The sequence below is a fragment of the Haplochromis burtoni genome, unplaced genomic scaffold (genome assembly GCF_018398535.1).
Source record: "Haplochromis burtoni strain Fernald_Lab_line unplaced genomic scaffold, NCSU_Asbu1 Contig_255, whole genome shotgun sequence".
Classification (NCBI taxonomy): Eukaryota; Metazoa; Chordata; class Actinopteri; order Cichliformes; family Cichlidae; genus Haplochromis; species Haplochromis burtoni.
In genome coordinates this window covers 559,449-585,349 of record NW_024582616.1, presented here as the reverse complement: position 1 = coordinate 585,349, position 25,901 = coordinate 559,449, and the positions used below count along the sequence as shown (strand labels likewise).

Below are 25,901 nucleotides of genomic sequence, written 5' to 3'. Positions count from 1 at the left end.
TTTTTCTCCGATATCCGATCCAGTCATTTAGGTCAGTATCGGACCGATACCGATACGTAATATCGGATCGGTCCATCTCTAGTAAGTACAGAAGTACAGAAAAAGAGCAGATTGTGAGGCAGCGGGTCATTCCTTCTTCATCCTCAAAGCAGTTAACCTAGGGGACCTGACTGCTCTGGGTCAGCAGCCACCCTGGCTCGGTTCTGTCAGATGGGCATTCTGTTAAAAGAAGTTTTTCCCTCTCCAGTCTTGCCAAGTGTTGCCCAAGGAGAAAATTGTTAGGTTTCTCCACATGACCTAGTAAGGTGTCAGGCTTTTATGTTACTTGGACTTGTGCAGCTTGAGCTCATTACTGATGATCCACCTTTTTCCATGAACTTCAAGTCCCTACTTCAGTGGATCTTTAAGCACATGTGTTGCACAACATCTTTCACTTCAGTCAGGAACAAAATTAAGTTAATTGTTGCATTCAACAAAGCAAAACATACATGAGAGACTGATTAGCAGGAGCAATGGAGAAATCCTGATTTTTAATTTCTAGCATCCTTCATTCAACAGCAGTAACATCTAAATAATTACTTCTTTCAAAATCCACATGTACTGCCATTTTTAACCCTGACTTTCTATTAAAATATTACCGTTTACAGATGGGATTTACTGTTGGTCTTCAACCTCCCTTCATCTTGACCTTAAATGTACTTTTACAGCACAGCCAAGAGACACGAGGAGTGAGAAAGAGATGCACAGAGACAAAGCAACAGCCGAGAAGGAGAGGAACACAAAGTATAAAGGGAGGAAGAGAGGGGCCGTAAGAGTCAGCAAGAGATGGGGAGGATGGTTAAGTGCCCGCAGGGGAGTAGACTGTGGTTAAGGATTATTAAATGGGATCAATATCTAACAAGGCCTCTGCGTGCACAAACACACACACACACACAACCTCCATCGCTTTTTTCCTTATCAATTCCTCAGTCGCCTGCCTTCCCTTTCTTCCCAACCCTTCACACGTTCTCGGCACATCTTAGCCTTTTCAGGAACCGTCATCTTCTTTTATAAAATGTTTATCAAATCCTTTCCCCTCCAACATTGTCATCTTGTTTTTGCAGCAGCTCTTCATTTTCCATTTCCAATTTTCAGGGTTTTTTTATTCGGTCATTCTTTGCACCAACTTCCAATTTCCAGCGTCTTGTTTTTATTACTCGATCATTTGCAACTGATGCTTTTAACAAAGCATGACTGATGTGGGGTTCATGGTGAAGGGAAAGCCTTTTTATTAGGATTGCAAAAGACTCCAGTGAATAATTAACATTTTGAAGTGATGTGCATTAAATAAACTCACTGAACAGTTTGTGATGTGGTTACACCCAGACAGGGAAATATACTGTTACAAAAGGAGATGCTACAGAGTGGGCCTGTTTCAGTTAGTTGCAAAACTTTGCTGTTCCCCAACAATGAAGGCAAATGAGCAATTAGTGGCCTTGAATTTAAAATGTAGGGCATTGCCATCTACATCTTTTTGGGGGGCCAGAAGTAACCATTTATGGACAAGAGGACTGAGTGCTCAGCTTGGTAGCCAGTAAGCTTGAGTAAAGGGTGCATCCAGTGGCTATATGAGTGAAATGCCTAGACACAGAGAGCTGACAGTGTTACTATTTTAGGAATACATCAAAATAACAGAAGCAAACAACTTTTTGCATGGTACTATATACATTTAGTACAATTAATCACACAAACAGCCAATTCATTCATCAGACATTTGCATTAAAATGCCACACACCACAAACATGGTATTGAGGTCCAGTTTTTTCAAATTAACTAAGGTGACACCTAACAGACAGCCATTTCATTTAGCTACCTGTGTTGGCAGCAACTTTTCACTCAAGGTAACAGTTAACCTTGCTAACCTTATGACTTCTAGGGAACCCTAGCTGGCTTCCCATATGGAAAAGAAATAGTAAAAACTTATATGTGATTACTCATGAAAGTGGCCACTTTCTTATTACTTTCATACATTGTTTTAGTAAGTATCCAAAACATACAAGTTTCATTATATCATTTTTCAAGGGATCTTATATCTGTTTTCACTCTTATATGCTTTTCATACAAGTTTCACACAAGACAGATACAAACTTTATAAGATTTATATATATCTTTTCCATATGGGCTACCCTGGCCCTAACCAAAACTGGAATTCATACCAGACTTGTTTCTACTATAAAGTTGTGCAGTTCAAATGGGAATCTATGTTATTGAGACTCACTTTGGGAGTTAACCTCAAAGGGCCACTTGAGGAACTGCAGCTTTTGCTGTTGTTGGTAACAATTTTTAAGTCGGGCTGCTTGTAATAGCTTCAAAAAGTCAATACAATGGCCTATAGAAATTTAGTTAAAAATAAAGAAATCAGTTCTGTTTCTTTTCCTTATGAAATCTAATATGAGCAGACATTTACAGATACAATTTCAAACAAACCCTGGAAGCTCCAGAACAGCTCTATTGTTTCTATTATCACAAATGAGCTTAAACAGTTTATCGGAGTGAAAATGTTCTTTTACTTACAGCAAGGTACAAGTTACAGAGGTGAAATATGGACTTTGAGTAGATGAGATAAAATCCTATATTAGCATAAGAGTCCATATTTCACCTCTGTCCTTGTACCATGGTGTAAGTAAAAGAAAACTATTATTATTATTATTTATAATTCAAGTTTAGTGCATCCCACAGACAACAGGTGATGTATCCATCAATTATAATGAGCTTCCTCATATCCATCACGGACAACACAAATGCCTGCCAAACCATTTTAGATGAAAAGCCCAGTGTCCACACCTCTCTGTGACCCAAATCCTCCCTTTCTCTCCTCTGTCTAAAGCCCTTTACTCCTGTGTCTCTCCTTCCCATTGCTGTAGCTTTTTATCCCGAGAGGACATGTTGTCGAAAACTTGGCCTGTACCGCCGTCATTGTTACCACCTCCTCAAAAACTGGGACGGCAGCGAGAAAAAGAAGAGAGAGTGGGCGAAAGTGACTGGAATCTCTGCGGCAGAGAGATAGGAGGTGACTAACAAAAGGAGGGAATGCAGCTGTGTGGACGGATGAATGAATGATAGACAGGGAGGAGAGAGAAACTGGAAATGGAAGCCAAGAATGCTGCTGTGGGGTGATAGCACCAGGAGAAAGGGATGGGGAGAAGGAGGCGAGTGAGGATAAGAGCATAAGGAAGTGACTACACAGTGGACAATGAGGAAGAGAAGGCCAGAGAGCAAAGGGAACAAGCACAAGAATCAGCACACAATAAGTTAATAGACTACAGAAATAAGCATGTGTAAGCTCATGTATACTTTAGCTTTGCAACGCCGCCACAAAGAGGGGGCCTAGGAAGTATAAGTGTAGTTTTTGTGGTCTTTTTTTGTGGTTTCTAGTCTTTTTACTTTTGCATCAACAGAATGAGATACAAGACAGCTCAGATATTTTGGCAAACATTAAAAAGCAAAACAAAAAAAACCTTACCATTAGCTAAATGACTGATATTTACTACAGAGACTTTGTATCTTTTTTTAAATATTAAAAAGTGACTGTTTTGCCCAAAGCTGGAAAAAAGAAACTGCAATCAAGAGTCAGATCAGATGAAATTCTTCTGTAGCTTTCCATTTTGGACTTTTAGTGTGCCATAAATGCATATGCCAACATCATACTGTCTTTACAGTTCTATAAATGTACCTCTCTGTTTATGGTTTTTAGGTGTTTTGAAGTTCAAAGGCATGATTTTCTCTATGTACCACAACACGCATCATGTCCTGTTTGGTAAGACTAGACCTCTATGTTCCCCACTTTCTCATTTGATTAGGTTAGTTTGAGCTTCCTCAGTTCTGTTTCCATCTCTGTATATGTGATCTTGGACTCTAAATGAGCATGCTTGCATAATTTAGAGTTACTTTGTTAATCCTACAGTAATACTGTGTGCAGCCCCTCAGTTCATCCACTTAAATAAATCCCCTCCCTTTAAGCCAACTTCTTCTGATTGGATAGGCCTCATGCACCTGCCTGAAATGCCATTTCAAGATATCCTCTCCCCATGTCATGGCACAATCCAAAAATCCTTATGTAAAACAGAAATTCTGCTTGACCACTCTGAGTACCTTGGCTAAATCGTGTCTGTCTTCTTGATACTTCCACTATGGGACACCTAAGCCGAAACTCTGAAATCCTACACGTGCTGGCTTTAAGCACAAATTTGAAATTGCATGTGTAGCACGCTGGTTTGCTTGGGTGCCAATATTCAAATGGAGAGCTGTGTAATTCTCTGATCAGTCACACTTGCTTTTGCAAACTCTATCTTAATAGCTTGTGGCCCACCCTTAGACCACAGTCATTTAGTGGGAGACAGTAAAAAACCCTCAATTCTTAAAAAACGAAAAAGTTGAGTTGTAGGAGTTGATCTACACAGAAGGTGCAGAAGCAACAGAGGAGATGATATTGAATAATTAAAAAAGTAAACACAAGCATGAAAGGTAATCCGCGCTAGGGGAGGGACGGTTAAAATATAGGATAGGAAGGCAGTAAAATGGAAATTGGCAGTGCGTGGGAGAAGACAAGAGACCGCAGACATACAGTGAAGTGTTTGGAAGAATAGCCAATGGAAAAAAGTGTTAAGCTCTGTGAAGAAAGATGTGTTTTCTAGAAAAGTGAGGGGAATTAGACACTGTGTGTGTGAGCGTGTGTGTGAGCGAGAGAGTAGAGGGGACAACAGAGGAGCTAGATGAGAGCGAGAGGCACTTCAGGGGGTGTATGGATTGCGCATGCATTTACAAAGCTGCATGTCAGAGATAGCACCACAAAAGGAGGCCCAGCAGATTCAAATTAATATAATTATCAAGTCGGTTATTAATACAAAAGCTTCTATAGCATAGGGCGGATTAGCCCACAGGTCACTCATGCACTGTGCTGCGCTCACACAAACACAAAGGCGTCAATCAAGCAAAGACAGAAACCCCGACTACATGACTTTAACCTGTTAAGATTCAGCCCAATAATAATAATAATAATAATAATAATAACAATAATAATAATAATAATAACAATAATAGTAATAACCATCATCATCAGCTTGGAAAAGCACATTGAGTTGTCATGCATTTCATTATCCACACACACATTACCAAAAGAGCTTGATAAAGTAGCGACAGGGCAATCTGTCATGGCTGGCTGGCTGGTCACATGAGGTTAATAGATTCCCCTTTATCTCCTATCCCCTCAGACTACATCGCCATCATCTGCAGCCCCTCTTACCATAGTGGCATATCATCAGCGATAATCTCAAAACAGACAAAATGCAGCCGCTCGATTAATGGTGACCTGGAAACCAGTTGGACAGTTTTTCCATCCAAATAGGCTTCATTTTCTTTGCAGTGCTAATAGCTGCAAAGGACAAAATGTGCTCTTAAAAAGTACATATGCAAAGTCAATCTTTCAGTGAAGGCCTTCGCACTTTTTTATATTTTGAAATATTTTATAATGATGTGGCATTGCTAAACTATAATAACTGAATCCATCAAACTTCACAAGTCCATTCTGATTTATACTTAAAATAAAAATCCAACTCAGTTACTTTCTCTGCATGGAAGTGACTGATCACACTGCTAGGAAATTACAGGAAGGAAAAAAAGAAAAAAAAATCTGTGAGCCCTCCACCTACAGCTCATAACAGAAAAGTTCAGCTAGCTGAAGCACATCATACATTAGTTCATGTTAAAACCGAGCCTGAACCATCTGAAGCTGTCAGCGCCACGGTGAATGATCTTATCCCTCGTTATAATGAGCACACGCTGACGATCGCTCACACCTAAGACAAGAGAGATGCTGCAAGAGCGGCACACACACAGACTCAGGTAGGCAGCTATCAAGAAGCATTTTCAACAGCCCTTCTCTCACCTCCCTAACATTTACTTTTAAATACTCACAATCTTAACTGCTTTGCTTTTAAAAGCTATGATGGAGAGCTACAATTTGCAGAGGGTAGCAATTTAGAAGAAGAGCTTTGTGTAAAGGTTGGTCTGTCTGTCGAAATCTTTCAAAGAAGAGCTGCAGTTTGTAGAGAGAGCGTCACTGCCACACTTTGGACAACTTGTGGAACAGCAGGCAGAGGGTGTTCTGTTTTTGCTTTTATGGACAGACATTGGAGAACTTCAAAGAAAAGTAACCTGGCCATATTAGTGCCAGACATGGACATGGCCAAGATGACCTACTCATGTTTCTACAGAATAGATTTAAGAGACTAAACATGGCATAGTTGTTGGTGGCAGACAGTGAGCAGCACTTCTCTGAGTGAAAAGACTTTTTTGATGCTAGAGATCAAAGGAGAATGGCCAGAATACTTTCAACTGACTGGGGGTCAACAGTAGCTCAAATAACCACTTGTTACAACCAAAGTATACAAAAGAGCATCTCTGAATGCTCAGCATGTTGAACCATAATCATCTACAGCAGCAGACGACCACACTAGGTGCCACTCCAGTTGCTAAGAACAAGAAAAAGAGAATACAATTTGCACAGATTCACTAAAATTGGGCAATAGTCTTGATCTCTGAGTCTGATGAGTCTCAATTTCTGTTACAACAATCAGAATGCTGTTTCAGAATTTAGCATAAACCACACAAAGCATGAATCCATCCTGCATTGCATCAATAATTGAGATTCAACAGGTTCTACAGCTGCATTGTGGAGAGCACACTGACCAGCTGCATCACTGCATGGTACGCAAACGCCTGCAGAGAATGATAACAACTGCGGAGAAGATCATCAGGACTCCACTGCCCTCTCTGCAGAGCATCTACCATCACAGAGTCCAAAGGAGAGCTGCCTCCATCCTGAAAGACTCCACAGCCCCCAACATAGACTGTTCAGTCTTCTGCCCTCGGGACGAAGGCTCAGAAGTGGGAAATCTAGAACATCCCGACTCAACAACTCCTTCTTCCCCACTGCTATCAGACTCTTGAACAGCTGACCTATTTTTAACAACATTAATAATTTTTGCACATTAGGTCATCTTGCATATTAAGCCAGTATATTAAGCTAATAGCTCTTTTGCACACACATCCACTTCAAACTTAAATTTTTTGTCTTCATTTATCTCTTCTATTTGTATATATTAACCAGCATCTGTGTGTGGACAGCAAAAAAAGAATTTCATTGCACAGAGAAATGCTTTCTTTGTACATATGACAATAAACACTTTGAATCCTTGAATTGGTAGTGATAGTCTAATTATGCGGGGCATACTTTCTTTGCACTTTTTGTGCCCTTCAGTGCCCAGTGAGAATTATTTAAACACCATAAGCAAACCAAGTATTGTTTCTGATCATGTTCATCACTTTATGACCACAGTACACTGATTTTCTAAGACTGTTCTCAAACAGGTCTCTCAGACATGACAATGAGTTCACTGTACTCAGATTGCCTCCATAGTCACCAGATCTCAATCCAGTAGAACACCTTTGGAATCTGATACAATGGGAGACTGGCATCATAGATGAAAAGCCGACAAATTTGCAGTAACTGTGAGATGCTATTATGTCAACATAAACAAAAATCTTCCCCCACCTTGTTTAGTTTATGCGAAGAAGAATTAAGACAGTTCTCAGGGCAAAAGTGGGTTCAACTTGGTACTAGCAAGTTGAACCTAATAAAATGTTAGCTGAGAGCATTTGTCAGTGCTTATGGTGCTTATGGCAATGGTATCGCTGTTTTGGGATAAATGTTACATCATCAATTAGTGAGCGTTTTCTAGATCTTAAGGTGGCAAATACTATTTAGTCTCAGAGATATACAGAAGGTCTCCTTTAGCATCATGTGACATTTATGTCATCATGTTTTAACCAAAGCCACAATGTTTTAATAAATTTTAATATGCAGTTTTGTAGTATAAGTCAAGCTAGTAAGAGTAAAAGAAAAAGAAAAATTCTACTCGGACATCCCTGAGATCCAGCATTACATTATCCATCCAAATGAGGTCTATATATGCACTAAGCTAAACTACATATTGACAATCTACAAAGTTTAATAAATAGCTGCACCATCATAATAACCATCCAGATAATGTTCATAAATTAAAAAACAATTTTTAACCAATTAGTAGACTTTATTTAATTTTTCTGCAACAATTAACTCAAATTTAATCAACTAAAAATTCATAATTTATTAACAAAGTGTTATCAAGTGTTTGATAATTGAAGCAAATATATTTCAGATCAGGAAAATTTGGCTAGCCAGAAAAAAAACAAGTGTAATTGACTTTGACTTGACGTGACTAATTACTCGTGAGGATTTTTGGTATCTTGATGATAATCAGCCTGTTTTGTTTTGTTTTTAAACCATAAAATGAAGACATAGTTATTGTAGTTACATCACAACATCTGGGGGTAGTTTTCACCAAGTATACACTCTGAATAGGTGTATGAGACCTGCATTCATAATGGATGGCAGTTTTTTCCCCTCATTTCTGGAACCATTTGCACTTGAAAAATAGATGTTACTTGAATTCTCGCAGTGTGATAAATATGGGTCTTCCAGCAATTTCCTTGCAGAAATTCAATAAAGTTTTATGATGCACTTCAGGTATTGTTGGTAATATTTTTCCAAGGAGTGAGCCAGCTTAATGTAGCAGAAATAGCAGTGAAGGTTTAAAATAAATGGGGGTTTTTTCTGCAAGCGGGAGATGATGTACAAGGCAGCTCACTACTTACAAGCAGGTAATGTCTATAAGCTCCTGTTTGCACCATGAGAAAATGAAAGCTGAATCTTAAAATGGACTGTTCAGTGTCCCCTGACACCACAAGCACACTAATTAGCTGATGGTAGCAACTAGTGAGCAAATTAATGCAGTCTTAAGAGTTTGCACAAAACATTGGTCTGGTGATTCACTCCCCCACCCCACACCACAGATTGCACAGACTATTGCATAAATTGTGGAAAGTACAAACAGTGAATTCCAGCTTCTTACAGGCAAAAGACTACAACAACTACTTCTTTCAATAGGATGAGAAAAGCCAACATGCCAAAGTATGCAACTGGTTTAAAGTTAAAATTAGCAACCATCCTTTTCCATGTTTTCCACAATTAAACACATTTAAAGTCAAAAATCTCAAAGTCAGATACCTGAACTACACAAGGAGGAACAGAAATACCAGCGGTTCTAGGAAATGACTTCATATTAACCTCAATAAACCAAATGATCCTAAGCAAACTAACGAAAATAAAAGAAATGATTTACCAGGCATGAAACCTGCTATACGCAACCTTACACCACGTGTGCCGATGTCTCCTTCTTTGTTGGACAGATTGCACGGTTCTGCAAATAAGTTGATGATTCACTTTCTGTCTCACTCATCTGTTCCTTTTACTGTCCCTTAATAGGAATCCTTTGCACTTCCTCTGTACAGTGAAGAAATAAGTCGTATGACCAGGTTTCTAAGAATAAGTGCAAACAAGTGCAAACAAGTGCATCACTGACTGATAACCATCGTTCGTCGTACAAGGCTAGGTTAGGAGTAACCAACATTTTGGTTTGAACACACCTGACAGCCCTGTGTGACCAATTCATACAAATCTAATTGTTTTAATTGTTATTTATTCATTTTATAACATCATGGAGGTTTTTTTGTACATCAGTTATTTTGTATTGAATAACTGATTTTCTTTTGGCTAATGGTTTGAAAAGTTTTTGATGACCCTTTTTAAACGTTTTACCTTTAATCAGAGTTATAGCTTGCTCTAACTGGCTTGCTCTACCTGTTTGTCAATTAAACAAACAACTTTTAACAATTTACTTACATTTAATTATTTTGAGGATTTAGTCTTCACTTTTAGTTTTGGTAATTAACATCGCCACTTACACTTGTTACGTCACACGTTCTAAGATTTACCACAGTAGTCTAAAAACTTTACATTGTAATGACGTGGCGGGAATGAGAATTGGCAACTCTGAGAGTACTCGTGTACAAGTTAGTCAGTGTAAAATCGCCACTCTTCCACATCAAAAGGAGTCAGTTCGGATAGCTCAGGCATTGGACCAGGACACCTCCTGGGTTCTTCTTGAAGGAAGTGTTTAAGGCATTTCCAACTGGGGTCCCCTAGGTGAGTCCTCCCAGTTGGACATGCAGGATGAAACCCCGGGACATGTTTAAGAGTTTCAGTTTCAGGTCTGGGCTCTCTCCTCATACTGTTCCCCCCACAGCCCAGAAACAGATGAGCAGTAAGAAAAAAAAGCAAAAAAAGGATGTACAAAGGATTAACAGTTTTCTTACTTCCCTATTAAATATTAGCCACTTACAAAAACTCAGTGAGCTATCCGTTTCATTTCTTTATTACTTTCAGCTAGTATTCAGTTCATTCAGTATACAATCAATGTGTATTCCTACTGTGCACACATACACATTTAGATCAGAGAATACGTCACCACCCACATACACGTTTTCATCCCCGATACAAGTCATGTGAGAATGGCCTACTCTAGTGATAAACACAAGGTTACCTTTGTCATAATTTGTTATAATACAACACACAATATGTGTGCATTTAAATAGCTACATCATGAAAAGGATATATGAACATTTGTGATTCTAGAAAAACACATTCAACAGTGCAGTGTGTGTTAAGTGTGTTAAGAAGCTTCTTGTCACCAAGTATATGTGTATGGTAGGCAGATACAGGGAGGGCGCTGCAGCAGAGTAAATGGTGGCAGTATTGATCTCCGATGCTCTTTTATAGCCCTGTCATGTCAGTTTAGCACCTTGGCAACATTCGCTTTAAAGCTGCATCAATTCTGAACTCTGACTTTCAGCAAAAGGCAGATAGAACTAGACATTTAGAGTGAGGAAGACAAAGGACAGATAACCAGAGAAAAGCAAGTGGTAATCGCTACATCAAGAACTTAATGTATCTAACCTTAAGTATGAAATGAAAACATTTCACACTTAACAACATACCTGGATTTAATGATGCTTTTACTTTTATAAAAAAAAAATCACGCTTGAGCCACTATATAGTAACATCAGTCACTAGAGCAAACATACTGAACAACATATAAAAGATATGAGAATCCCAAATGTGTTTCCATTACAATGGTTGGCTTGATTAACTGACACCTGGTATTGATAACATCTCGCTGGAATGAATGGTTTTGAAATCGGCCTCCTCTGACGCTCCAATTCTGCGTGGTGAAGCAGAAAATGAACCCTCTCTGCATTATCTGACACCTTATGAGTATTGGATTTCATCGCTGAAGGGAAAATGTGCTGTGTCCACTACTACAGCACTGCATTTGAACTCAAAGATTTCAGCAATATGAACGGCTCTGTGAACACTGGGCTGTTACACTTAGGGATGAGTACTGAGGCACTGTGCGAAACTGGTAAAAAAAAAACACCATACTGGTTAGTACCATAGTATTGCTGCTGTTGTTATTCATGCAACCTTAATTCTTCCTTATACAAAGCCACCAGGGTCGAGAACAAATGTAAAGTTGCTGCGTGTTTACAGCTCTCTGATAACTGCTGATCCAATATTTTAAGACAACAGAGCTACATGAATGAGAGGTTCCTTTACCAGAGCCTTGATGGGATTAACTAAACTAAAAATGCAATACCTCTGGTTGCAAAAAGCGACGACGCTTCACAAACAATTTCCTAACGTCACCAACATTCTTTATACTGTTTGTGGTTACTACTCAGGACAGAGTTGGCTTTGATTTAAAACACGTCTTTAAATCTTCCTAACTGATCACAAGTACCTGTCACAGATTCTCAGTGATTACATGCAGGGAACAAGAAAAAACACTGTCACATGTTTACTGGTGAAGCATTTTAATGGTAGATAGAGTGGTTGTTGTATAGTGTATTTCTACTCTACTTGACAACTCAAAGCACTATATACTAAAAACCTCAGTCTCCCATTCACACAGACTTTTTTCCTATGCGGGAGCTTTCTATCCAACATTCACACTTCGATGAATGTATCAGAGAGCAAATCAGTGAACAGTACATGGTATCAGGGATACTTTGACATGCAGACTAGAGCAGCAAGGGATCAAACCACAAACCTTCAAATTTTAGCTCCTCCTGAGCTACAGCCAGCCCAAGTTCAATCAAAACCTTCATGGATAAAAGCCAACTAGACTCTTTGAGCACTCGACCTAAACAAGCTTAAACATGTAGAACTATCTTTTCACCTGCTTCCATCCAACACAGTCCAAGTGGATATGAAGTGTGTGTCTCATGAAGGCTGCTATAGCCTGATCTGCAACTTGGAACTGTAAACGTCCGTGAGCACTTTTCTCTAATAGTAACACTGTGATGCAGAGGGCGTGTTTAAAGGGCTGGTAGAGGTGACTGTGGCCTCACGGGGTCCATAGCAAGCTAGAAAGATTTGAGTTTGCCTGTTTCAGTGTGAGCTGCCATGACAATTCCAGAAAATGTATTTTGTGGTAATAAACTACATGTTCACTGGCACTACAGGAACATTACCAAACGACCTCATATCTCGTTACAATCAGGTTGAGATTCCATTCAAAAGTAATAATTTCAGACCAACGTTTTTACTGACCGATCGCAGGTGCAGGCGACCAGCACGCTGAGCATGATGTAGACGATGAAGGTGAAGATTACGGCTGTGATGGTGCCCCGGGGAATGGAGTAGCTGGGATTCTTCAGGTCACCTGATGGAAAATGCAGGTTTTATGGTGTATGTTCTGACACAGGTAACCAGGCGGCACATACACAACATCTGTTCACTTACCTGACATGTTGGAGCCGGCCATGATCCCCGTGCAGCCGTTGAACATGACGGCGAACACGGTGGCGAAGGTCATCGTGGTTTGCGTTGTGTAATCTACAGTGTAATCAGCTGCAGGAAGACATATGAACAGATACAGCCCTGGAGTCAATGCTTTTATCGACACCACCACTCTTCAAAGAAAACTTCAATCTGCTGCACCTGTCTGCCCATCCAGCTTCATCATGTTTTGGAGCATTAGAGAAAGCAATCCTTTGTAAAGCTTCTCTGCTGTTTACAGAGCGCCATCAAATCTATCACATGATTTATTTGGGAAAATTCAATTTTGCAGCTCCAATCTGTGAGACATCCATTCTCTGTCTTCTCTATTTGTATCAGACAAAACAATTGGGAGTGCACATCCTATCTAAGAACAAGACAGACTTGTGATCACCATTCAGTGATATAAAAGCTCAGTGTCAATGGTTTCCTGGCCTTTGCTCTGTATAATCTCAGTGAGGGCAGATAGCACTTATTTGGAGCACGCATCTGCTGCTTAAAACTTCTGTCTGCAAGGGGCAGCCAATTAGTTAGAAATGCAACAGCCATTGCACAGCAAGCACGTGTGAAAAATAACACAAAATTCCAAATTTTTTGGATGCAAACTTGTCATCTAACGGATATACACACCGAAAGCATTCATTCTAAAAAAATGAACCGTGAAAAAAAATGAAGTTCACATCAAGCAATGATGTCAAGCTTGGTTCGAAAAAATAAACGCTGCAAATTCATCCAGCGACATCATGCAGTCGGTGTGAATGGCTGCATTAATAGGCAAGTCCAAAAAATATTTCTAATGCACAAATTATTTGCACAGATTTAACATGTTTGGTGTGTAAAGGTCTTAAGCAGAAAGGAGGCAATCAACTGAGCTGCTGAACCAAGGCCCAGGATAAGAAAGTGATGCACTATTTTGAACTGTGAGGCCACTATAGTAGGCTCCATAAATAAAACCTTGCCACTTGGAAATGAGCATGACGGGGTCCCTTTTCAGGGAGGTACACAACAAATAAAAGCTCAGTACTGATGTTGTCACTGATGGAATAAAAAGTCAAATGTTTTGCTGCAGAACAATTTTCAGTCAAATCCTAGCACAACCTTTTATTTTACAAGCATTTGTGCATGTGTGTGTGTGCGTGCATGTGCGTCCTCATACTGAAAACAGGGATTATCCAAAGATGTGTGTTTAATAGCTGCCACGTGTGCATGCCTGAGTTAGAGCAATTAGCTCACAAATCATGTGCTTTACAGTAAGGCAGTGCAAACACAGAGGAGCGCTTGGTTTGGCTTCTGTGAATATTAAGATCCTGGACACATGTATAACCTCTAATTACGAAGCTTTCCTTTTCAGTCAGCAGTAAAATGAAAAAAAAAAAAAATTAATGTGCTTTTAGGAAAGCAGCCACTGTCAGAAGAATGACACCATTTTCTCCACAACAGCGACTTCCGCTGGTTGGTGTTTACACCTTCACATGTTTGGCTGAGATTGCAGGGAATAGAGTCAAATCAGTCCAAAGGTAATAAAACCTGCCGACCAGCATGTCTGAAGCTCACTTTTTAACATGCTGCATTTCATTTTCCGAGATTTTGGAATGAAGAAAAAAAAAGAAGAAAAAAAATCACTTAAGCCGAATACACAGTGGAAGCAATTTGCTGATTATGCATCGCTTTGAAGCTGCCAGTAGGTCTCTTGCGGACATGCAAGGCTTCAGCTGCCTAGGTTACCCCCTAATGTATTTACTAACAAGTAATACGTCAACTGTTTTCTTCACTCTGATTGGTAGTCTCTTCACTTGCCCATTGCACCTGCGCACATCGCGTCATCAGCAGTTATTTTGCCCATAGTTGCTTGAGGTCACCTAATAGACTTCACTTTCTATGGTCTCTGATCACTGTGAATCATTCCCAGTGTTTTCCAGATCAAACAAAAATACTTATTTTTGTTCTTCCCAAATCAGATCAGTATGGATACATTTTATTACAAAGGTAAAACTGAAAGAGTATCTCTGTATGGGGATTTTTTTATTATTCTTTCATATGAAGACATGACCAAGTGGAATGATTGACCCACGATTCTCATGAATGATTAAAATGATCATTCAGATTTTCTAACTTATTTATAAGGGAACAATTATCTGCATTTGCATTCTTTTACTCTTTTGCAGTTGCTTTTGTTGCTTTGGAATATTCACATTTGCAATAACTGTAACCCCCAGGCCGGCAGGACACTGGTAACCGGGTGCATGTCAACAGTTAATATGTTATTAACTTAGCTGATATTGTTCTGTGGGAAAGAAGTTGGTATATTTTTAAGTGCTTGATGTGTGATGTTATAATCCTGTAAATAATGGGCCATGAAATTAATTTGCTTAATCATTACATAAGACCAACAGAAGCTTTTTATAACGAGTGATATATGCAGGACAACATCTTCCTGAAGAATTATTCCATGAAACTGCCAGTTAACAAGTTAAGACTACAGGAAGTGACAGTAAAATTAAATATAGCAATGAGAAGGGTGGCTGTTCCTGATGAAAGGGCTCAGGTAGTAAGAAATGAGTCATCAAGGTAACATTGTGCTAACACAAGTCTGTTACCATTTGAATACTTCTAATATCTGCAGAAAATAATATTTGCACTAGCGCTAACTAGTTATTTGTTCCAGTTAGCTGGTTATTACAAACAAATGATCTGAAGAGCAGGTTCCTGAGCGCCCGTGCTCACAGCCACCTCTGTATATCTAAAATATAACCCTATTAGGGATGCACTGTCTCTGACACGATGCACATCCAAGTGTAGAAAGAACAGTCTGAAACTGAGCATTCTGAAGTATTTTGGGTCCGACCTTGATATTTGAAATTTGGCAATCAACAATGGCAATATTGGAAAGAAAACCACCGTTATAATAGTAAATCTATGAAAAAAATAAAGAAAAATTTGTTAGAGCTCTCCAAGGTAAATTGCTAAAATGCTTTGTGGGCTAAATCAGGCAAACCCTTTGATTCTGTCTGAGTAAGTAATTATTATGTAATGAATGTATCTTTAATGCTAATCAGTTCTGTCCGCACCTCCTGCTATTCACCTTTGTCCCTTGCACAGTTCAAAGACCACTTTACGTCATCCAGAGCTGAGCTGGTTATTATTAAATCTTATATATAGCACTCTGGCTTGTTTGAGCTTTTTTTTCATAGACTGTAAAAGATGTATGTAGATATCTTCAGGATATCAAAGTGAGGCCAAGACGAAGTTCTATAGTGACATAGGATCAAGTCAATAAAGCCAGAGTTCTTCCACACACAGAGTCCAATAGAGTGGTCTGCGACCAGCTGACAACCACTGACTCCAGTGAGCTAAACCGACGCCGAAGGTGAACCTTTTACTGAAATTTTACTTTTGGCTAGTAGCTAGTGAATTTTTCTATTCAGGGAAAACATCTCCCTAGCAACCGGGGCTAGGGAAACGTTCACTATGGCAGACAACTCTTGAGCAATGTGCACATAACGTTATGACTAAAAACTGAAAGATATCTACTGGAAGCAGTGTTCTGATGAATTGATGGCTTCAGTCCGTAGTTTCAAGTTTTTCTAAATAGGACATCGTGGTGTTTTTGTGGTAAAAAGGATAACAATCGCTGGGTGAGCTTACCCAGTGACTGACGAGTAGCTAAATTTACCAAAAAGTTTAAGGCTTCACAATGGGCCAACCAATATTTGACATCATGGTGGCTAATTCTTTTATAGGGAGTGTATGGGTATCATGCACAATGTACACAAGCAGTAAACATACAGAAGAGCATAAAAGACACTTATTGCTCATACCAACATGGTGGTATAATTTTTTTTATACTTTTTGACCCAGCAGTCCTCTAACTTACCCCATACGTTCCCAAGCAGTGTCTCCAACTTGAAGCCTGTAAAATTGGCTGTGGTGGGGCCCGTCGCATTGGGCTTCAGGTCAGGAAGCGTGATAGATTGAGGGTGCACGGCGAAGAAGCTGATGAAGACAGTGATCAGGACAACAATAACAATCACAAAGATGAGGAAGGTGGTTTTGGCATAAATGTGGGCTCCCACCAGGCACACCAGCAGGCACAGTAGGGCAATTCCAGTGCCATAAAGCAGAGACCACCAGTAGCCAGATGGAAGAACCTGGTAGTGAGAAGTGGCTACATTCCCAGCTAGAAGGATGAAATGAGAGACCCATTTTAATAATGTTAAGAAAGCTTAAATACACCACTCCCAACCTAATGTGAGTTTTTCAAACAAAAGTACACAATTATGCTAATGAGACAAACTATGAAAGTGAAAGTTACCTTCAGGGACTCCAAATGTGGACAAGATGGCTTCAACCAGACCGAGCACCATCAGAGCACTGCCGCACACATTAGCCAGGAAGAACATGATGCCGATGCTGCCACCAAACTCTGGTCCCAATGCTCGGCTGATCATGTCTGAGTGCCATTAAGGCAAAGCACACTTGTTTCATTCATTCACATGTATGTGCATTTCTCTACGGATAGTAGTCTAATAGTTTCGGGCAATATCATTACCTCCCTTGTAGTTTTTTTGGTTTATATTAGCTTAGCTTAGCATAAAGACTTCAAGCTGGGAAAAATAGGTAGCAAGCTGTCCAAAGACCAGTTAGTGAGTTTTGGGAGTGCTGGTAAGTGGATTGTGTTCCTTTTAACACAATCCACAATCGCTGTGGGCGATCGTGGCTCAAGAGTTGGGAGTTCGCCTTGTAATCGGAAGGTTGCCGGTTCAAGCCCCGGCTTGGACAGTCTCGGTCGTTGTGTCCTTGGGCAAGACACTTCACCCGTTGCCTACTGGTGGTGGTCAGAGGGCCCGGTGGCGCCAGTGTCCGGCAGCCTCGCCTCTGTCAGTGCGCCCCAGGGTGGCTATGGCTACAATGTAGCTGCCATCACCTGTGTGTGTGAATGGGTGGATGACTGAATGTGTAAAGCGCTTTGGGGTCCTTAGGGACTAGAAAAGCGCTATATAAATACAGGCCATTTTAAACCGAGGCATACTGGCTGTTCCCATATGGAAAAGAAATAGTAAAAACTTATATGTGATTACTCGTGAAAGTGGCCACTTTCTCATTACTTTCATACATTGTGTTTTAGTAAGTATCCAAAACATACAAGTTTCATTATATAATTTTTCAAGGGATCTTATATCTGTTTTCACTCTCATATGCTTTTCATACAAGTTTCACACAAGACAGATACAAACTTTATAAGATTTATATATATCTTTTCCATGTGGGTTAACACCCACTTCTAACAACATTTAAACAAACAGCCGTAAAAAGAAAGTAGACAGGAATACTGGGAGGTTAGATATACAGCAAAGGCAAGAAGCGGCAAAGACAAAGGAAAAGGCTTACGGTGAATTTATAGTGACACCAAGATAAGATCAAAAGACTTGCATCGATTGGCTAGACAGACAGAGACTAATCTGAAAAGGATATGCGTTAGAGTGATTAAGGACAGAGGGCATTTCAACAAGTGAAAAGTGTGCATTGAGAAGATGGAAGGAGTACTCTGAGGAGCTGATGAACCAAGAAATAGAGAGAGAGAAGAGGATGGATGGAAAAAAGATGAATTAGGAAGTGCAGAGGATTAGTTAGGAGGTAGTAAGGGCTGCTATGAAGAGGATGAAAAGTGGAAAGGCAGGTGGTTCAGATAACATAGCTGTGCAGGTATGGAAATGTTTAGGAGAGAGGGCAGTGGACTTTTTACCAGGTTGTTTCACACAATCGAGGAAAGTGAGAGAATGCCTGAGAAATGGAGATATACAGATATGTAGGGTGAACAGGTGAAGGGCAGAGCTGTAGCAGCTGCAGTATAAAGTTGATAAGCCATGCTATGAAGATGTAGGAAAGAGTTGTTGAAGCTAGGCTAAAAGGAATTTTGAATAATCTTGGAAATGCACCATTTAAAACCGTGGACATGGTCATGGTTGGAAGGCTGGATCCTCCCAAGTTTCCTCCTGCCAAGTCAGTGCCTCATCTAGGGTCATGGCACAAATAAAATGAGAGAAAATCCGAATTGGAATTGGAAAAGCAAAATTGCTAGAAGGCTTTATTAAGTTGCCCAGATACTACAAATGAACCAAAATCCATAGTGTTATTCTTTCACAGTTACCTTCAAGCAAAAATACTTAAAATGTAATCCTGGCTTATTTACACATTTTAGCATAAATGTGGCTATAATGGTTCTATTGGTCAGGACCCAAAATAAACATGATACTTTAAAGGTGTCTTTAGTACAAATAATCGCCAACCCTAGGTCCATTCAATGTCACTGACAAGTCTTGAACTGCACCAACATACAGATTATATTTGTTTAACTAGTTTTTGTTCTTTTAGTGCCTGCACCACTGGCACTGTTACAGTCGTATGCAGATGGCGTTTCTGTGTGTGTGTGTGTTTTAAGAGGATACAATAAGCTCCCCCGGCATCAAGGGCTCCATTGGTGGAGATGGCGCAGACAGACAGCACGGTCATACAGATGATGATGTAGGCCACAACATACATGGCAATAGCCTGGTAGAGCCCAGCCTGTCCCACTGCAAGTCCTAGTCAGAAAGCACAAACATGGTGAGATGAAGCACTAGAAACAATAGAGACCTAGAAAAATCTAGGATCTCTTTCTCAGACATGGTTTAATTTACCCTGCGGCACCTGAATCAGAAAACCCATAAATTACGAGCATGCAAGGAAAAAACAGATAAATTAATGAGGGCAAGATGAAAAGTTTTTTAAAAAATTCATACAAAAGTCAGTCTGTATGGGTGGGGGTGGCATAAGGGTATAAAAATTCTGCAATATCAGGCAGAACCATACCATGTAGTGATTTCAAAGTAATTAATAAAACCTTAAGTTGAATTCTGCAGCAAACAGGAAGCCAGTGAAAGTAAGTACCCTTTCAGCTGTGTGCAGCTATACCCAGGCAACACAGTGAGTTTAAATACTCAATGTGGGAAGAAATGAGGGCGCAGATACATACTTAAGTAACTGTCGAGAATTGTTCAGATGTTGGTAACATCTGTAATCTGTACATAGAAAGTCTGACCTAAACTCTTGACTTGCTGGTTGAAATCGAGGTGTGGCTCATATTCCTAATTCCTAATTATGGGGCGATCGTGGCTCAAGAGTTGGGAGTTCGCCTTGTAATCGGAAGGTTGCCGGTTCGAGCCCCGGCTTGGACAGTCTCGGTTGTTGTGTCCTTGGGCAAGATACTTCACCTGTTGCCTACTGGTGGTGGTCAGAGGGCCCGGTGGCGCCAGTGTCCAGCAGCCTCGCCTCTGTCAGTGCGCCCCAGGGTGGCTGTGGCTACAATGTAGCTTGCCATCACCAGTGTGTGAATGTGTGCGTGAATGGGTGGATGACTGGATATGTAAAGCGCTTTGGGGTCCTTAGGGACTAGTAAAGCGCTATATAAATACAGGCCATTTACCATTTAATGTGTTGCTTTGGGTCAGTTATCAGTCATCCAAGGTAGGGAGTGACACTGAGAAATATTACCCAGACTATAAAAAACAAAGACTTCAGTTTTATTTATTTTTTTTGTCTTTTGTAAAGCCAGTAGACAAAATTCTCTTTGCTTGGAGATGAACCCCAGTAAGAAGTGAACCATCTTTGAAAAATACTTTTAAACCTGAACTTCCCTCACTGAGCCACTAATCCTGTGCTCAACTGTCTGAAAGCAGAAGTTACCTATGTGGTGTTGCACTGGTGACACCACCAAATGTGGTATCGAAAATGTGAGCAATTTAGAGTAACATGATAATTCCCCCAAACAAGCAGCGGAACCATCATGAAAATGGCCTTTTGTACTGCAGAAACAAATTCATGCTTGCTTCAACTGTATGATGAACACATCTGCAAAACTCCTTCAGGAAATGAAAAATGAAAGCAGCTCTGTCTTCGGCTTAAAAAATGACTCATCAAAACATTCCAACCTCAGTGAAAGCGAAACTGGAATCACATGTTGGAAGAAAATTCCCACTTCTCACAATAGCATCTGTGGTTGGAATGGTTCCTGACAGAAAGAAATTCCGAGTTTTTACACAACAATAAGTATAACTAAAATTTCTGATATTCAAAAGCGAATGAATGTGCATCTAAATACATTTGGGACAGGATATTAAGCTCACTTTACACCATGCTAGACACACATTTACCACATTATCACTAGTTTCTGCTGTAACCTTTGACAGGCATTAAAAGCACCATGGTTTCATACACTGTGACCAGTACTGCTGTGGATCTCACATGATCTCTAAGGACCAGACCTACAATCTCTTTAAGAATGCAGCAGGCACGGTTAATGAATGCAGCTTTACTTTCTTGTCACTATTATCTTGTCAGTAGGGCATATTTTAGTCAAAGTCTTCATCCTTATCTGCGCCAGTTGTCAAGACTGATAAAATAGTAATTTCACATCCACAATGAAACCCCTAACAGTTCCTGTGCAAGGAGTCTGAAAACAGACACAACACTGTGTTTTCCCTGTGTGTGTGTGTGTGTGTGTGTGTGTGTGTGTGTGTGTGTGTGTGTGTGTGTGTGTTTTAGGATCCTCACTGCACAGCAGCTGACGTCTCACGAGACTGAGGGAGGGGGACAGTGGTGGTGGTGGGGAAAACAACTAACACAAGCAGCAATGCCCAGATATGAGGGGTTGTAATGAGAGAAAAGAGAAGGTGAAGTTAGATGTGACCTCTTTTAATGCTTTAAACACAGAAATAGGGGAAAGTGCATTAAATCATAAATATCTGCTTATTTTCATAGCAAGGTAAACAGTGGATGACCTCAGAGTGCTCCTTACTTAATATAGTATAGTCTATTTTTTATATTTGTCAAATATGTTGTTTTAGCATTATTGAGTATGGTAGGAGGTGTTAGCATACCTCCGATGAGATTGACCGCAGATGTTATCTGTCGTTTAATATTTGGAGACCATTTCACCTTCTTTTGCATCCTTCTGTCATTTTCCCTCTCTGCTTAAAAAAAAAGAGGGGGGGGGGGGGGGGGGTCCTGCTCCCTAGTACCAATAGTTTTTCCTCTCGTGACTAAGGGCTAAATAGATTTGTAGCCCACTGTGATCTTCACTAGAATCTAGTCTTAACTGTAAGGGCACAATTCTTTGGTAGATTCATGGATATATAGAGAGAAATCCATCGTCTCAACTGGTCCACAAACAAGTACAACCTGTAGGATTTTAATCGGAGCAGAACACTCAGTTACACCTTCCCTCATTTAACAACACTGAGGGAAATTTTTACATCTACTCACTTTTGTATAACATTAAATTCCTGGCTATCTAAAGCTCCTTTTAGCAAATAAGCAAAGGCTGTACATCAGTGAGGTGGGAAAATCTCTCTTACGTCATTCATCCACAGAGGCAGGTTATATGAAAAACTATGTGAGACAGTTTGGGGTTTGAATATTAAAAAAAAGCTATAGATGTGCCTCCTCGTGATATCAATGAATGAATACCGTGCATACAGGTAATGGACATATGCTGTCACACCTGTACTGCAAAGCTGGAATGTCACGGAAGTGACATATGACAGTGACAAGTAACGGAACATAACGGGATTTAACGTGAAAGTTTAAAAAAAAATGGGGGGGTGGTCACAGTCGAGACATACACCCCTCAACTTTGCTGAAAAGTGCACAACTTTAAAAATCTCTAAAGAGTTTGGCATCGCTCTTACCAAACAGGTGATTAGCGCACGTCCGTCTAAATGAGCACTCACCTATTCTGAGAAAGACTACCACGCTGAACATCGATAGCAAGGTAGGGATGACTACACCGAAGAAGGTGGAGAGTTTCTTCTGTTGCTTCTGCTGGGCAGCCCCCCGCCCTTGGCTGCCCGGGTTATGAATCGGGGCCTGCCGGCCCGCCTGTGACCGCAGCTCGGATTCATTGACGCTGGTAGAGAGGCGGTAGTGGAGGAGAGGAGTCCGCTCTGTCATGGTGAAACCTGCTCCCGGACTAGATTTCAAAACTTCATTAAAAAAAGTGTCCCGGATAAATTTGAGCGATCAGACACCAGAGTTTAACTCTTCAAGTCTGCCCGGTTCGTGGAATATCTTCGAGCGTACAAATGAGCGTATTCCAACCGTTTCAAAAACCGAAGCAAGTGTATCAGTGGCGAGTCCTCATCAAAAAGAATCAACTTTACCTACCTACATAGCAAAGCAGTGGTTATGTTAATAATTAAAAAAAAATAAAATACAAATGCGTCTTAAACCTACATTTTAAAACGAGTAGACCTTTCCTATAGCATTTTAATTCTGTTAAATGTCACATCAAGCGACTGTTGTATCGTAACATCTCATACAACTATATAGAAGAATGTCATGTGACACGGGAATGTCATTTTGTCTTAATAGCGGTGATTTCCGGTTAAAACTGCCACAGTAGAACACAGGGAACGTAATGTAATTATGCCTAACTACCCCGGATGCAAACGGCAGGCAGGTGTATGAAGAGCTACCGTGTGGTTTTCATATGTGTGCGTGTCATATGAAGACCAACATGATTTTTTTTAATGCCAGCACAGACGACTATACAAATGTTTTATTTTGTAGGAAATGTGCACAGCTTCCGGTTTTGTCCTGTGTTTTCAATCAGTGCAGCGTCTTGATTTTCTGATTTTCCAGCGCCCCTTGGTGCCTGCCTGTTGCCTTTGGTCATATGACCGGGTTGGCCAATCACAGCAGTCCATTTTTCCGGTCACCTGCTGCATCAGGTTAGCCACGCTTGTGAACCTAGATACCTTCAAGGTCTTACACTGTTACAATGCAAAGTTACCATTCTAAACTTGAAATTATGACAGAAAACATACTAAATGCAGGCTTATTGTTATTATTATATACTTTATTATTTTGTGAAATTGCCGAAGGCACACTGAACATTGATGAACACAGATCAGTCATGCTCCTTCAAAATTTTTACACTGTAATTTTAAAATGTAATTTAAAAAAAAAAGCTATTACATTTTATAGCTTTATTTATGTTTTAAAAGTTCATTTAATATCAATAATTAAAGTGATCCACATAATACAGAGTGGTCCAACTGCTGCCACAGACAGTCCAAAGTCTTCCACAATAAATAAATAACAAAAAAACACAGTGTCTCTAGCAAAGTCTTTGATGGGCACTGCAATCATTCAGCAATAATTGGCTAGCGTATACATATATATAAACTGAGCAGCACTTTTACGTGTTTTAAATAAGCAAACACATACATACATTTTGTGCAGAATATATAGAAATAAGGCAGAATAGCACATACTCTCTGCATCCATACACATCCATCTGTTATTTATTAACATGAGACATGAGTGCAGTCATTATGATCACTTTTGTTGTAGAATACAAAATTCTCATAAACTTAATCAATTCCTTGCACTCCAGGCCAAGTACACAGAGTTGGGAGCCATCCACAGGTGGTGACTGTGATGAACAATATCTGATGCATATTGACACACAATACGATTAATGCAACCTCATACCTACAGAGGGTGCTACAGTCACAGTTTCTGTTGCACTTTGCCATAACAAGTATGAGCACACAGACTTTGTTCATTTGTAGGTAGCTAGTCATTACACAGATTCCCTTGCATGATTCATCTGTGGGCCAGGAGAGTAAATAGCACTTTAGTCAGATTTCCTCATCTTAAAAGCCAATTTGAATTTTCCTGGCACAGTTGGTTGCGCAATATATCTTTGTAAAGGCAAACAGTGGGCTTTTAGATCTAAAGCACACTGCCACCACCACTATCAACTCTACTATCAGTAACTGTCGGCTCCTTCACTTAAATCCAAGTGATTCAAGGTGAATGGAATGTCTTAATATTAGTCATGCGTGGCAATGTGCGTGGCAATCTGTTGATGTGTCAGTTGCTTGGCTCCAAACTTGAGTACACTCTCACATTTCCCAACTTAGTTGGATGATCTGAGCATATTGACTGCAGTGATCCCTAAACATTTTCTCATGCCAGCATGAGGTCCAAACTTCAATTTATCCACTATTGTGATTTAGGATTAAATATCTGCAGAACTAAAGGCAGCCTTAGTAAGCTGTGTGTTCTTCTTCAAATGCAAAGCAGTGTATAAAAAATTATACCTGGTCAGTTCCAGCTTGTTATCACGGTGATGTTGAGCATGTTATTAGGCTTTATGCTAGCACTTGTCTCCATGCACCGATGTAGGTTTCTCTTTCACTTGTACAATTAGAGTCTTTAAAAACTGCTCTTGTTGCCTTTTGGAAACTTTTCTGCAGAAGCATTTCCTCCATATGAGGTTTACATCTTCCATTTGCACTCAGAGCACTCGCAGATTGTTACCTTTAAACATCCTTTCATTCAATGCAAATGTCACAATGTTCCAACTCCCAGTCTTTTCTTCCTGGGTCCTCTCAGCGTACTTCATTCACATCTTCGATCAGGATCAGATTCCTTCCTTTTACTAAGTGAAACTTGTGGACACTCCTTAGCAAAGAGCTCAAGTTTTCCTTTGAGTAGCTGTTTGGAGCCAGCCAGCACTTTTTTCAGTGTGGTTTCATTTGAGCAGTGCTGCACTACCGAAGGAGACGCTGTCACCAGACCACTCTGTAAGTAAGAAGAACTCAGTTAAGCATTCATTGGCTTTTTTTTTCAGAAAAACTACAAACATTTCTATATAAAGGCTGCTGATAGCATGCATGTGTCCAAATCTATATGTAAAATTTGTGTCATCTATAAGACGCAGTATGTTGAAAAATTAAAGATGGTTTCATTGGGTCTCATTAATCATAAAAGCAACACCAAGGGCACCTCAGGTGTTACATGAAACAAGTGAGTTTCTTCAATTAATTAGATGAAGTCAAGTATTTTTTTTCAAGTATTTTAGTCAAGTATTTTTTTTACATGGTGTCCCCTTTGTACTCATTCTCTAAATATTCCTGTTTTTTCTCTGTCTTTTCCAAGGGTATATGTTGTCAAGTAGTTTGAATTCTCCGTATTTGTAACAAACTATATACACAGCCTAAACTCACTGGCCACTTCATTCCTTACTAGGACCAGG

General features: G+C 39.9%; 1 protein-coding gene across 1 annotated transcript in view; it reads right to left on the bottom strand.

Moving 5' to 3' along the window:
* The window catches only part of zgc:153039 (uncharacterized protein LOC767698 homolog), a 77,282-nt gene extending 54,097 nt beyond the window's left edge, over nucleotides 1-23,185 (bottom strand). The window contains exons 1-6 of the mRNA XM_005938311.3: nucleotides 22,585-23,185; nucleotides 19,264-19,398; nucleotides 17,130-17,267; nucleotides 16,692-16,994; nucleotides 12,782-12,889; nucleotides 12,590-12,701 (exon numbers count right to left, since the gene is read on the bottom strand). Of these exons, the coding sequence (XP_005938373.1) occupies nucleotides 12,590-12,701; nucleotides 12,782-12,889; nucleotides 16,692-16,994; nucleotides 17,130-17,267; nucleotides 19,264-19,398; nucleotides 22,585-22,804 (1,016 nt within the window). The 5' untranslated portion in view covers nucleotides 22,805-23,185. The remainder of the gene's footprint in view (nucleotides 1-12,589; nucleotides 12,702-12,781; nucleotides 12,890-16,691; nucleotides 16,995-17,129; nucleotides 17,268-19,263; nucleotides 19,399-22,584) is intronic.
* Between the last annotated feature and the right edge of the window lie 2,716 nt (nucleotides 23,186-25,901).